Source organism: Gadus morhua, chromosome 9 (assembly GCF_902167405.1).
Source record: "Gadus morhua chromosome 9, gadMor3.0, whole genome shotgun sequence".
NCBI lineage: Eukaryota > Metazoa > Chordata > Actinopteri > Gadiformes > Gadidae > Gadus > Gadus morhua.
This window is the reverse complement of record NC_044056.1, coordinates 25423073-25437969: the sequence shown is the minus strand read 5'-3', so window position 1 is coordinate 25437969 and position 14897 is coordinate 25423073. Positions and strand designations below refer to the sequence as shown.

General features: G+C 44.4%; 1 protein-coding gene across 1 annotated transcript in view; it reads left to right on the top strand.

The window, feature by feature from the left end:
• The window catches only part of pik3c2a (phosphatidylinositol-4-phosphate 3-kinase, catalytic subunit type 2 alpha), a 72791-nt gene that overhangs the window by 20875 nt on the left and 37019 nt on the right, over positions 1-14897 (top strand). Inside the window, 3 exon segments of the mRNA XM_030366179.1 lie at positions 11944-12041; positions 12235-12395; positions 14497-14617. Of these exon segments, the coding sequence (XP_030222039.1) occupies positions 11944-12041; positions 12235-12395; positions 14497-14617 (380 nt within the window).

Sequence of the window (14897 nt, the reverse complement as noted above, 5' to 3'; positions counted from 1 at the left end):
AATCTGTCTATTCCAGTGATGTTGCTAGGTACGCGTCCTGCGTCCCTGACGCATTAAAATCTGAAAGGACGCACTAAACTCACTATCTATGCGTCCCGGGGACGCTTCTCATTTTCCCCATGAAAAACGATACATAGTGAACATTAAACAACTCGTGTTTAATCACAGTAACTGGCTAAAGAAACCTTCATGTGAGCAGATCGGACAAGCGCTGTTTCAACCCTCTGCGCATCTACTCGGCGCAGACGTGATCCCCTGTACAAAGTATCGCGACATGCTAATTTAGCCGCTACCAAAACAACTAGCTCGTCACCGCTGATTTCATTTCAACAATTAAAAATACGAACTTCATAGTAAATAAACCCACGTTTCCACTGCTCGCTGCTGTGCTCATTCATGTCGAATGAGCAAATCAAACAGGATTTTTTTGCAATCCTTCTGATTGAATATATGTATATTTATGACAAAATCGTGAGGACTAGGCTTGTGACACACACACGCACACACAAATGTGGCGCTCGCGCTGTAATAGCTCATTGGCGCCACCTAGTGATCATTATGTGCAAATGCACAGCCTCATTAAAATGACTTAGGGGTCATTTGACCCCTCTTGCGGCGCTAGGAGTAAGTAAAAATGGCCCGGCGTTTCTAGTGTTAAACATGAACGGTTGAGTACTCCAGCTCTAACCATATCATACCACCATCAAGGAGTTTAACACTATTAATTTAATTTAAGAAATAGAATAATAATAAAAAAGAAACACATTTTTTAAACTGGGGAGTCGGGACCCATTGAATTTCTCAGGGACCCACCCAACTCGCCACCTGTGGGTCCCGGGGACTCAATACATTGAAAACCTATCAACATCACTGTATTCAATACTTCATTCACTGCCTCTTCCATGGTCATTACAATATTATGAATATACTGCGTCGGGTCCTCCGACGTCTCTCCCTCTTCCACTAAAAAGGTAAAGACATGCAATGGTGGTTATCTTGTTGTGGCGCGACAAATTAGACAAAACTTGCACAGTGACAGATTATGATCAGTGGCGCGACAAAACTTCGGCGACAAAGCGAACGGGTGACAAATTTCGCGTTTGGTGTGAACGCACAGTTAGACTCAATCAATATAAGGTTGCGGTGAGCCGAAGCTGTTAGTTTGTATGGTAACAATATCAGGCCAAAACATTACTAAGAAACAAAGTAGTTCATCAATACAGGCTACAAAAAAGATTTTTTCTTTTTTTTCTCGAAAAGTGGAACCCCCCATAGGTTCCGGCGCCTATGCATTCAATTCCAAGCTATCTGGTTCCAGATCAAGTGTATTTGGCGGGCATGAACATATTTTCCCAGATGAATCAGAAGCATTACTATTGTGGTAACATTAGGCTGGGGCTGGTGATTTGAATATGGCTTTTTCTACTTATCTTGTCTGCACAGTATGACTTTGCTTTCCAGTATGTAATAAGTATAGTAATGCTGGCAAATAGTAATAATAATGCCCCCCCCCCACCCCTACCAACAGGTGGGCAATGCCATATTTAGTTATTTTTTTGTATCTTTAATTACAGCCTCTTGATAAATGTAATTACTTACTGTACATTCAAAAGTATTTTTTGCTCAATCAACAAGGTTTAACAACTGCTGTTGTTTTTCTTTCGTTTCTCCTCCTCGAATGTATGTTTGTATACAGCGAGCAGGCTTGATGCGCATGCTCCGCCTCGTCGTCTTCTTTTTTTGGTACAGAACCAGCAACACATATAGGCCTGGAATATTTACTACAGCGTTTCTACAGCTAGATGCGTTTTTGCAATGAGTCCATGATTTCCTGAAGCGCTGCCAAGGAAAACGGGGGGAAAATATAGTTTTCGTCCGTGTGGACAGGGCCTTAATGTCAGACTTCATGTCTGTCTGTTCGCTAGGCTAGCAGGCAAGTCTCTTATGAGGTGTGTGTGATTGTGTGTGTGTGTGTGTGTGTGTGTTTGTCTTGACGTGGAGCAGTATGCGTTTAGCCTGGATACCAGCCTGAACTCCGCCCACAAAATATTTGGTCTGGAGATTCAGTCTGGAATTGAGCTCGTTGGGAGGTATTTGGTCAGATCAAAAAGTGATCTGACCAATCAAATTGTAAGGGCGGGCTTTATACGTTGATGGACAGATGATACACATTAACGTAATCAACCACGTCACCAAAGAGCGCTCAGCGCTTTTACTTTTTTTCTCAAAAATGCTGACCGTCTTGCCAATTTGTCTGTGTATCCTTAAATTCTTTTTACAAAACCGGCATAAATCGTTTATGTCCATCTTCTTTTTCTACTTCTTCGAACGTGCGCTCAGTTGAGTTAGTTGAGAATAGCTGTGCTTCGCACAACATACGTCACATACTACGTTGCTCTTATTGGTTTTAGGTCTATCCAATTGAGCGAAGAGGCATTTTCCTTCTTGGTTCCGCCCTATAATCACAGCCCAATGGTTCGGTCTCAGACTCATATTCTGACTAGAATTATGAGTATGACATCGCCAGGCTAGTATGCGTTGGTAGTTGCTCCCCTCCTTTTGTCTAGTTGGCATGGCAACCCGTGTTGGTACAAGCAGGAACAAGCCCACGGTGCTCTGCTAAGGGGACAAATGTGTTCCCCCCCCAGGGCCCGACATGCCACTGCCAAGCCTACCCTCATGTGGGCCGAGTTTACTGGGAGAAGGAAAGATAGAAATCTCTGTTCTTCCTGCCCCTATCTGCCAAATGGTTGCATGTTTGTGCTGATTATATTTTACTTGGGCATAAAGAAGGAGTCTTTAAGTGCTTATTTTCCAGAGCATCTTAAAAGGAACGAAGATATCGAGTGTTTTCAGTGATGTGCGTTTGTGTGATAAAACATGAAGTTGGGAATGCAGTCACGATCTAAAGCCCATTTGCCCATTTCATTTTGGTCTCATAGGGATGCAGCGATTATACATTTTAATGGCACTATTATACTCTGAAGAAAACCCAAGTTTGACTGCTTTATTAAATTATTTGATTATTATGCATTAATTATTTCAGAACACTAGGTATAAATAAAATCACATTAACACTCCATATATGTAGTGGAGTAACGGTACACAAAAGTCACGGTTCGGTTCGTACCTCGGTTATGAAGTCACAGGAAGGTACGGTTCATAGTTAATGGGGAAATTTTTGAAATAGTGTTGTGAGCTGGGATTGCATAGCTTGTTTTTTTTCTCACAGCAACGGTGATAATAATACCTGGATGGTGCCCTTTCAAATGCGTTTGCATGTTAAAGTGCCGTACGTAGACATGGAGAGCCCTCTCCGTAGCTGGAGAGCCTGTCGGAGACCCTCTCCGTAGCTTACGTGCGCATCCAATATTTTTCAACTATCCGAGGGTTAAGCTCAGTCTAACCCCACGGTGTGTGGAACCTTTCATATATATATATATATATATATATCTGTCTGTCTGTCTGTCTGTCTGTCTGTCTGTCTGTCTGTCTGTCTGTATATATATATCCTGTCTTAATCCGACTGACTATAGAAAACCGATTTTAGTCAGACTAAAGTCTATGCGTGGCTCTTAAAAATCCAATCATAGTCGGACTTAGGGCTGCCCGATATGGGCAAAATATGATATCCCGATATTTTTTGGCTGAATGGCGATATACGATATTAGGGCCCGACCGATATGTTTTTTTTCAGGGCCGATACCGATACCGATATTTATGAAAATGGGAGGCCGATAACCGATATGTGCAACCGATAAATAGAAGAAAAAATTCACAAATAAATTAAAAATGGCACACACTGACTCGAACTTCCATTAAGTGTTTTTAATAGTAAACATTTTAAGTACAGGGAGCTGCCAGCAGCATTGGTAAAATAAAGCCGAACTTAACTTAGAATAACTTAACATAGAATAATAGCATAAGCAGTTGCAATCTAATACAGACATATTTAGAAAATAAATATTTGATACAAACTAAATCTATTTTCAGACATTGTAAAAAAAAAAACATAATAATTGTACATATAAATTGTAAATAATTTATAGTATATCTCTATATAAAAATAGTCAAAATCATATAGATAAGACTGTATATTTCTGTAAATATACGGCACTAGTAGTTTACTTAAAGTAAAAAAAAAAAATGCAAACTACAGCACGTATAACCACCTCCTGATTCAAGAGTTTATTTTACGTCTAGTGGCTGTGCTGGGCTGCTGTCTGCCTCTGGGTGGCGAGGTGAAACGAAAGCATTCAGGTATAATGTTTTCATGTCACAAATAAAGGCGAATTACAAAGAAGTATTTGGATCATTGTACCTAGCGCACATCAAATGCCAGCACTTTGAGATCACACCAGGCGTGATTAAATGGTCAAAGGGCCTGGGAACGCACAATAAAGAAACTAATAGACTGAACGTACAATGTGCCTTTAGGGCCTGAGTCGCGTAGCGTAGTGTTCATGAAGTTGTTTACCTAACACCAAGTTAGTTAGCGCAAGCCAAAATTAGCTACCAGAGATGCTGTCGTATCTCTGTAGCTACTTGCTGCTAGCTACTGCTAGCCTGTCTGTCTACCCGTAACAAGATGTTACACCAGTTTGAAACGCAGCGACTGACCAAAACTTAATTCTATTTAACTTAATTTGAGGGACATTGCGACCAATCACCGTTGGTTCTACCGTGCTGGGTAACTTGTTAGGGAACAAGGCTCTCACCAGAGCCGTAAATGGGAATGTATATAAGGCTCTGGCTGCAGATACTCGACCCTCTATGCTGGCTCTTACTCAGGCAGGCTATAAAGTAGCTAACAGGCTATCAAGTAGCTAGCAGGCTCTAAATGGTTCGTCTCGGGAACAAACACAAACACGTTTTATTTGGTCTTCATTGACCATGGCTTTCAGTCCACCTTTCGTGTAGAACTACAGACACGTTCACGTTTCCATGTGGGGTTTTAACAATAACTGTAGTAGGACTATACACCATGTTGAGACTGCTCTATGTACAACCTTTTCAGTGAGGAGTATTCGCTGTCATTCTGGTTGTCCTTGCGTGAGCTAAGGTTTGTGTCGTTATTACACAGATCAAATGGATCGGTTTCACAAATTAATAAACACCTTGTGGTGCCGTGCTTCTGCAACGTTGGTGTGTTTGTGACATATTGCAGGGGATATTGCTTCGTATATGCTTACCTCGAAGGAAATGTGTTTTCTCTGCTTTAAGTTGTATTCGCAGCACCGTCCTTAGCCCCACTTGGCCGTCTAGAAACCGCTCACGAGTCACAGGGAGCGTGAAGGCACTCCGCCCCGCTTGCAGCCTTGCGTGTTGATTGGTTGTATTCCGTGTGCCAAACAAATCAGATGCTGTGACGGGCGGGGCAACTTGGCAAGGCTCATGAATTCCAAGTGGCAAGAGCGGAAGGCGCGTTCAGAACGAAACGGCTGCAAAATTGGTTGTGAAAATTATATGAACTTATCGGTGGGAATTTATGGAAAGTATGGCCGATATCCCCAAAATGTTAAATATCGGCCCGATATATCGGTGCGGCCGATAATCACTCTATAGAATATATCTCGATATTTTCTATAGAGTGGATTAGATGTTTTTTTTTTCTAAGTCAAAAGCCACATGTGAGATGTTGCAAGCACTTTTATTAAGACATAGGTCAGTATGACTGCAACATGGGATTTTGTATCGTTATTTTCAACAGAATTGAATGAACATGTTAAAAAAAAAAGGGAACAGTTTTTCATCTTCTTAACAAAATAATCTGGAGCCGTTGTTTCTCCTCTTCAAAACAATTTTGTCTCCCGCCGCCGTCTCGTTTTCTTTACCGGTATCCTCCATGTTTGTTGTGTTGTGAGGGGGCGGCGGGGGCGGGAATGAGGCGTCTTTGCACACGGCACGTTCGGAAGGACGGAGTGGGAGGGGTCGTGGTCGCGCTCACAGTCTCCAAGGCAAACACTAGGGCTGGGAATCGATCCGAATTTCCTGGATCGATCCGATTCATAAGGTCACGATCCGATTCGATCCACGATTCGATTCGATATCGATCTATTTACAGACATAATGCAAATAAATACTGTCCCATAGACAAAACAGCTCCATGTGTTTGTGATTGTATCTGTGTACGTGTAAGAGGGACACAGAGAGAGAAGAGTCAAGAATCAAGTATTTATTTTAGACAAAAATCCAAGTATTATTTGAAATTTAAGTAACATATCCATGGCAGAATTAAAACAATGACCAGAACTAAACAACAATGACCAAATAAAATATAAATAAATTAAAATTAAGTGGCCCTCTATATTAGAAAACTACAAGAACCCCTGTACCCAGTCTTTGACAACCAGAGACTTGTGAAATACCATACGAAGCCGATTTTTTTGGGTGAAACCGCATAATGCTACGGCCACACCAAACGCGTTTAACGTGTCTAACTTGACGCTTGATCATTGTGTGTCACAAAAATGGTTCAACGCGCCAACGCGCCTGTGGCTGCGCTGGATTTAGGAGTCCAAGGTAGGAAACCCAAACGCCGCCGTGTTTGGGTGCATGATAGAGTTTAGATCGGGTTAGATTAAATAATCTTGGATATAAATAACAATAATCGGGTTAAATAACTTCACATGGTGTGTCTGGTGTGTTTCCAGCATTCGTAGTGTTGATCAGCAGATAGTCCGCCAAGACGTTGAGGTTGCTTAGCAACCAGAGACGCTGTCCATGCAAGTGAATGGAGCGTTCCCTCTTCGTCATAACTATCAAACCAAACATCCTTCACATTCAACGAGCGAACATTATGAAAGTGAAATGCACATTTCTCGCTAAAAATGTTTACATAAACGCATTTAATGTCGTAACTATGTTACTATTTCCACCCAGAATAAAGAAAGATGTCGGCCGTATGCTTCTGTGCAAGCGTCACTACTCTCTGCCAGTGACGTCGGGTCAAGCTCCACGCTGATTTGTTCCATTAGTAGATGAAACAAGGAGGTGTCCGATAGGCGGAGATGATCAGCGGGAGTGGCCACCAGCCTTTTCTCGGTCAAGACGGCACCAAATTAGAATTTTATTTTATTATTCAACTACATATAGGACCCAATTTCAATACATATTCATGCCTCCACCGGTGAAATGCTCCTTTAAGTTTCGGTTTCGTTTAGCCGGCACTCGCTTTTTATAGTGCGCCTTGCGCGTCAAAGAAAATAGTGCCTTTAGTCACCTGGAAAAGATCGATCCAGACATTTTTGGATCGATATCGTGCTTTTTGAGCGTGAATCGATATCGGATCGCGAATCGATTTTTTGAACACAGCCCTAGCAAACAGACGCTTGAGGCGGAAACGGACCATTTTAACGCATATATCGATATAAACGATATTGTCAAATCTTGTATCTCCTTCGAAATTATATCGATATATCGTACATAGCCGATATATCCTGCAGCCCTAGTCGGACTAACCCAATATTTAGATTTTCTTGAGTGTCATGTAAACGCCTGTTTACATGACATGAAGCACAGTGTTCTGCAGTGTGCTTCATACTAAAGTGGGTATTACAACGGCCAGTCAGTGCTGTCACGTGGACAAACAAATGATAGATGGATAGATATAAGGTTAAAAAAAACTGCGCTCTACAGAACAGTCCATAGCCATAATTTCTTCCTATCCTAGAATGCAGGACCGCCAGTAGGAAACTTGGGTGCTGAGTTACATCCCAGAAATAAGACACCTATCCTCACACTCCTTCACTACCTCCTTTGTTTAAGACAAATGAAGTATGGCTGCTGTCACATTTAAACTTTCTGCTTGTGTCGTCGACTTTGTATCATAACACTGGGGAACCCAGGATTAGTTGAGTCAACTACCTTACTCTCAAACCAAGATTTTTTTATTTTTTTTATTTGTTCATCCACCTGCTGTTTCTAATGTTTCTGTACTTTACTTTTAACTCTGGTTCCAAGGAAAGAATGATCCATCTCTTTTTGGACAGATGCCTCATAGACCCAGCTATGGTCTAGTAAAGGTCGGGGATCCAGGGGGCCATACTGTAGCAGGGCTGCCAGACCTCGTTTGGAGGCAGACCGGTGCTCCAGGGGCCAGACCTTGTTTTTTGGTATATTATTTAGTTTCTTCGGTAAACATTAAACCTTTTGAAAACAACAAGTTTCTAGAACCTACTAATGCCATTGATGTCAGCAGAAAGGATCCAGACTGACCCTCTCTGTAGGGCTTGAAACTCTTGGCATAACCCTTACCGTTATTTTCAACACATCCTTGTCAGAGTACCTTCAATTAACACAATCTTTTTTTTCCTCCATGATTGACAGGTATCGTCACATCTTAAAACCCTTTCTGGCGCCTCTAGTGATTTTCACAATTCACTCACGGCAATTCCGGAATAAATGGGCCAAGGGACAGCCCAGCCGAAGGCGGTAAACCCAAATTTATGAATTAAGAAATATGAGCTCCTTTTACTTCGCGATCTGTCCAGTTTCCAGTCATTGGGGAAAAAAGTCGGTTGTACTTGCTGCTGACTGAGCACTAGGGGTGTAAATCTCTGGTTTCATCACGATACGATATTAAATCGATTCATTGGACAACGATACGATAATTGCCGATATCAAAAGTCTGCTGCGATACGATTTCGATTCAGTGGCCTGTGATCGATATGAGACGATATCATATGCCCATTTAACACAACCTGTTTCATCAACTCACAAAAAAATCTTAATTATAATTTCAACATTTTATTGCTTTGCTCTTCCAGATGTTAAACAAAAACCATACATTTATAAGCTTAACTTAATAGCCTGTAATAGCTTTCAGAACAAATGTATTTGTAACCATTTCACCATAACAATAAATAATATGATAATCAAATATGTCCTCCAGTGTCCTTTGGGAGGTTTTTCTTCAAAAAAAAACAAGCCTAACTTAAGAGCCTGTAATAGCTTTCAGAACAAATGTATTGGTAACCATTCCACCATAACAATCAATAATATAATAATCAAATATGTCCTCCAGTGTCCTTTGGGAGGTTTTTCTTTAAAAAAGACCAACTGGTCAACATGCTCTGCGGACAAAACACTGCGTTCAGAGCGGACAATGTCTCCAGCAGTTCTGAAAACATGTTCTGAAGGTAGGTTTTGGCAAGGAGGGGAAACTTAGGCCCCGTTCACACGAAGCCGAAACGGGCGAAACCGTTACGGTTTCGATCTATCCGGTTTCGAAGTATCCGGTTTCGAAGTATCTCCGTAAAGACGAAGCCAAGCTAAACCGGGTAGATCTGTAGAAACGCTGTAGTACACATTCCAGGCCCATAAGGGGCGCTGCTTCTGGTACAGAAATGCAGAAGAAATGAAATAAGAAGAAGAGGCGAGCATGCGCATAAAGGCTGCCCCTTATGCACATGCTCGCAAGTGATTTCTGAGACTCCGCGGGCTTAAGAGCCATTGGCTAGGAGGTCGAGGGGTGGGGCGATGACGTCATGGTTTGCGGTTTCAGTCGGTTTCAGGCGTACACACAAATCCAAAACGAAACCGGGTAGATCTGAAACCACCTCCGAGGGTGGTTTCAGAAGTTTGCGGTTTCAGTCAGCGGATTCGCCGGCTTCGTGTGTACGGAAGGCCGAACCGTACAAGACCTTTTGCGGTTTCGCCATGAAGTCGGCTTTGTGTGAACGGGGGCCCCAGGTGTTAAGGGCCCCCAGGACACAGGCCAACACCAGGTGTTAAAGGGCCCCCAGGACACAGGCCAACACCAGGTGTTTAAAGGGCCCCAGGACACAGGCTAACACCAGGTGTAAAGGGCCCCCAGGACACAGGTCAACACCAGGTGTGAACAGGGCTTATGCCTGTCATGTCAGTGGGGTAAAGGCCACTCCTATTTACAGCCCTGACTCAGGCCCCGTCCACACGGAGCCGATTTTTGGTGAAACCGCATAAGTCTTGTGCGTTTCGGCCGACCGTCCAGACGGAGCCGGTGGATCCGGTGCCCGAAACCGCATATTTCTGAAACCATGTCCCATGGTGGTTTCAAATCTATCCGGACCTATGGGGTTTCGTGTTAGGGTTCGTGTGAAACGCACATGATGACGTCATTAGCTACCAACCAGCTGGGTGACGTCAGAGTTGCGTAGAATATTTTATCAATTAATTTATTTGTATTCTTTTTGTAGCTTTAAATACAGCCCCTTGATAAATGTAATATCTGACTGTACATTGTAAGTATTTCTGCTCAATTTAAAAGGTTGAATCTCCTTGTGACTGAATGTTCTTATACAGCGCGCAGGCTGTATGCACGCATGCTTGATGCGCTCCAGTTCTTTGCTGGAGTTCTTTAGCAGAAGCAGCGCCCCTTATGGTTTCGCAATGAATCCGTTTTACGGGGATATTCTTGAACCGCATAAAACGAAACCGGATTGTTCTTGCCCGTCTCGGCTCCGTGTGGACGGGGCCTAAGTGGTATCACAACGAGTGGTGATGAAACGTGACAGTTAGCTTCTGTCACATGACAGAAACCATGGAGGCCTTCTAGAGTCAATAATGAATTCTTCATGCTGGTAGTCTCATTACCGTCTCCCTCCCCTTCCTACCGGAGGGTGGTGATGTCACTGCCCTAACATGCCGGTCTTTATTGGCGCGTATCCACTGGTGGGTGTGCTTCGGCCCAGCACGCCATGGCCCAGTTGTGAAGATGCAGTTTGGCCCAGCTCAGTTACGGCTCGCGTTTCTACCGCTGACAGTACCCTTATGGTAGGGCGGGGTTTAAGCCGGATGGCAATAGCCGCGGCAGCTACGTAAGCATCGTAGCCTGCTAATAAATCCAAGGAAAAAGAAGGACGCGACACAATGAACAAAGAGCAACAATGTAGGACATCCAAAAAGGACATTAAGCTTTTGCGCAACATTTTCTTGAATCAACTAAGCTTTCGCTGTTGTCCAGAAGTACCTTGCTGGTATTGTGTTTGTTATTATCCCCCTTTGGCACGGAAGTGACGATTCTGCCGACGATTCAACAGACGGCGTGTGAAACTCGAACTTGTTGGCAGCCAAGTATACCGATCCAACCCACACCGGCCCGAGGTTGGGGCTTGTACCCTTCTGTTACCGCCTCTTCACGTGTGAAAGGAAGTGCATTCAGGGACTGCGGCCTGACTCGGGCCCCGTCCACTTGGAGCAAATTTTTTGGTGAAACCGCATTTTTCTGAAACCATGTCCCAGGGTGGTTTCAAATATATCCGGACCTATGCGGTTTCGTGTTAGGATTCGTGTGGACGCCTGAAACGCAAACGATGACGTCATTAGCCCCCTACCAGCTGGGGGACGTCAGAGTTGCGTTATTATTTTTATTCTTTTATTTATTTTTATTATTTTTATAGCTTTAAATAATACCCTTGATAAATGTAATAACTAACTGTACATTCAAAAGTATTTCTGCTCAATTTAAAAGGTTGAATATCCTCGTGACTGATCGTTTGTATACAGGACGCAGGCTGTATGCGCGCAGCCTTGATGCGCTCCACTTTTTTCTGTGGAGAACTAGCGCCTTGAATATTTAGTACAGCGTTTCTACAGCTCGATGCGGTTTTCCAATGACTCCGTCTTTACAGAGAATTCCTGAACCGCATAAAAAGAAACCGGATCGTTTACGCCCGTTTCGGCTCCGTGTGGACGGGGCCTCAGACTCTGTAGAATGAAAGTAGAAGGGGGGGGGATAGATAACTGCTGCCACTTCGTGTGTGTGTGTGTGTGTGTGTGTGTGTGTGTGTGTGTGTGTGTGTGTGTGTGTGTGTGTGTGTGTGTGTGTGTGTGTGTGTGTGTGTGTGTGTGTGTGTGTGTGTGTGCGCGCCAGTGCCAATTGGAGCAGCTCTTTTTCCCCTCTGCAATGTTTAGTGACAGGAGATCAGTTGCCTGACCTGCTCTCTATGTGTCCTTCTGTAGGAGAAGGCCCGAGCCAGAGGAACGGAGAAGCCCTCAGCACTACAGGAACCCGAGGCCCAGAACCTGGAGGCTGTGGCCTTCTGCACAGAAGTTGCCATGTGAGACCATTTCTTCCACACACCATCGTCCCTGCTGTAGCTGAGCAGCATTGGATGTCGATGGATTGATGATCTGTTGTGTTGGATAACCTTCATTGCTCAGGCCGTGGTCGCTGAGCAGAGTCTCTCATAACTTGTATAAAGTAGTTTGTTATCTACTGTCCCCGCCCTCCTCTTCTTCCTCTTCCTCCAGGCTGCGCTCCCGTTTCCCCCACGGCGACGTGTCCACCAACCCCGGCTACATCCTCAGCCCAGTCATCCCCCAGCGGGACGGGGGGGGGGACGGGGGCTGTTCCGTCAAGGTCTCCATCGAGATATCGGACTTCCAGGAGCCGGTCACCTTCACCTGTGACGGTAAATAGACCCTGACCTGACAGCCATCACTAGAAGCTGACCTGACAGCCATCAATAGAACCTGACCTGACAGCCATCACTAGAAGCTGACCTGACAGCCATCACTAGAAGCTGACCTGACAGCCATCACTAGAACCTGACCTGACAGCCATCACTAGAACCTGCTCATCTGTTACCGCTATGGTGGTCTGTGACCGCCGGGGGGCTGACCGCCTCTCCACATGACTCCAGCAGTCCCTGGAGTTATTGCCCTTTATGTGTGAATTTGGGCATCTGCAGGCAAAGTTAACTGAGCAACTACTGTAAAGGACACTGGGACGGCATCGAATGAGCTATCCACACAAACCTTTATTCACATGTTACTAACATGTTAATAACATGTTAATAACAACATGTTTATAACGTTTTCAGGGAGGTGTCCCTTAAAGGTGCCATGGCATGCTACTTTATGGATGATTTTATATCGTTGTTAGTGGGCCCCTTATAAAGTATTTGAAGACGTTCAAGAAATTCAGCCTTGGTGCAGAATTACAGCCAGTCCCACTACGAGCCAGTCCCACTACCAGCCAGTCCCACTACCAGCCAGTCCCACTACCAGCCAGTCCCACTACCAGCCAGTCCCACTACCAGCCAGTCCCACTACCAGCCAGTCCCACTACCAGCCAGTCCCACTACCAGCCAGTCCCACTACCAGCCAGTCCCACTACCAGCCAGTCCCACTACCAGCCAGTCCCACTACCAGCCAGTCCCACTACCAGCCAGTCCCACTACCAGCCAGTCCCACTACCAGCCAGTGCCACTACCAGCCAGTGCCACTACCAGCCAGTGCCACTACCAGCCAGTGCCACTACCAGCCAGTCCCACTACCAGCCAGTCCCACTACCAGCCAGTCCCACAAACGTGACGCGGCGGTACATATAGAATAAAATGTTATTCTATTTTTATTGTTATAAATTTAACAATTGCATAATGTAATGCGTTATTGAATTAAAAAATGAATTGCCATTTGAATTTTGCTACATCTATGCTTCCACACGGAAGCATAGAATGCTTATTTTAACGCCGTTATTCATAACGCCTTTATTCAGGCATATCAGCCATCTTTTATTTGTTTATGTAGTTTCCTATTACTCGATTGACGGGTTGGCGCACACTCTAGATTAAACAGGTTACTGAGAATGTTATTTTTCATTTGAATGTTTATGCCGTGGCCAGAAATATTAACGAGCGACATCATTGCATTATAATCGATGACGGTCGGCCACTCGATGCAGCATCATCCATGCCTGCATCGCGATGCATTGATTATTTGATTAATTTTAACACCTCTAGTAGCTAGCCTAGCTCCTCCCAGTAAGCAGACCACTGCCTTTTATAGACCCACTCCAAATACACGCAATCCACTGGGATTTCAGTTCTATTGTATTTCGCAGGATCCCATTTTGTGTGTTTACCAATTCCAACAAATTGAATAAAAAAAGATCACCAGTGCACTCATAATATAATAAAAAACAAATAAACCGTAATACTTTTTCTGCCTTACCTGATGTGGCAACATAGATGACATGTGATGGAGCAGGCCCCCCCGCACAGCGCATGGATCTCAGATATAGGATCAATAGGAAGGTTGATATCAACCAACCTGAGTGTTTTCAACGTAGCTCCGCTTTACTTTTGGACATGAAATGCAGAAGTGAAGTGGACCATTGATTGGTGGTTCAGTGTTCTCCTCACCCACCGCTGAATGTGCCCCTCCTCAATGCTGTCCTAGTCTCTGGACCGTCTTATGCTGTCACGTCGACATGGTGGTTATAGGGGCAGATGGTGGGATTGTGGTTCGGCTTCTCGCATATTAACCTTCTGGTTAGATTCCCAGTGTCCGCAGCCTATCTGTAGGACTCCCTGAAGAAGAAACCTCTGCCACGTACCTACTCCTTATTGAGATGGATTAGTTCAGTTCTTTATTAATCTTGGTTCAGTCAGGCTGAAGAGGGTGAATTAAAGCCCTGCCTGTATACATTTCTACTCCCATTTCTTTGTGTCAAATTGGATTCAATAGCCTGCTTATCATCATTTCTGTTCCCCTCCGTCTCCCTCCCAGTGAGCTCTCCAGTGGAGCTGCTGGTCAGCCAGACCCTGTGCTGGGTGCACGACGACTTGGACCAGGTGGACTTCTCCTGTTACCTGCTCAAGGTCTGCGGCCAGGAGGAGGTCCTGCAGAAGTGTGTAATACACACACAGACCGACAGACGGACACTAAATGTCATTTGGGGGTCTGAATGTGTAAATATTGGCAGCTCTGTGTTTGTGAATGGAGAGGCTAGACCCTGGTCAGACGTGGCATAGGTAGACTCTGGCCTACTGGTCTATTACGAGATACTGAACCCTGAACTGGTCATTATATAGAAACAATTATATACAGCAATAGGCGCGTTCCGACTGAGGGTCTTTTCCCACTAGTAAGCCCCTATGGGTGTGGCTTGTTCCGACTGAGGGTCTTTT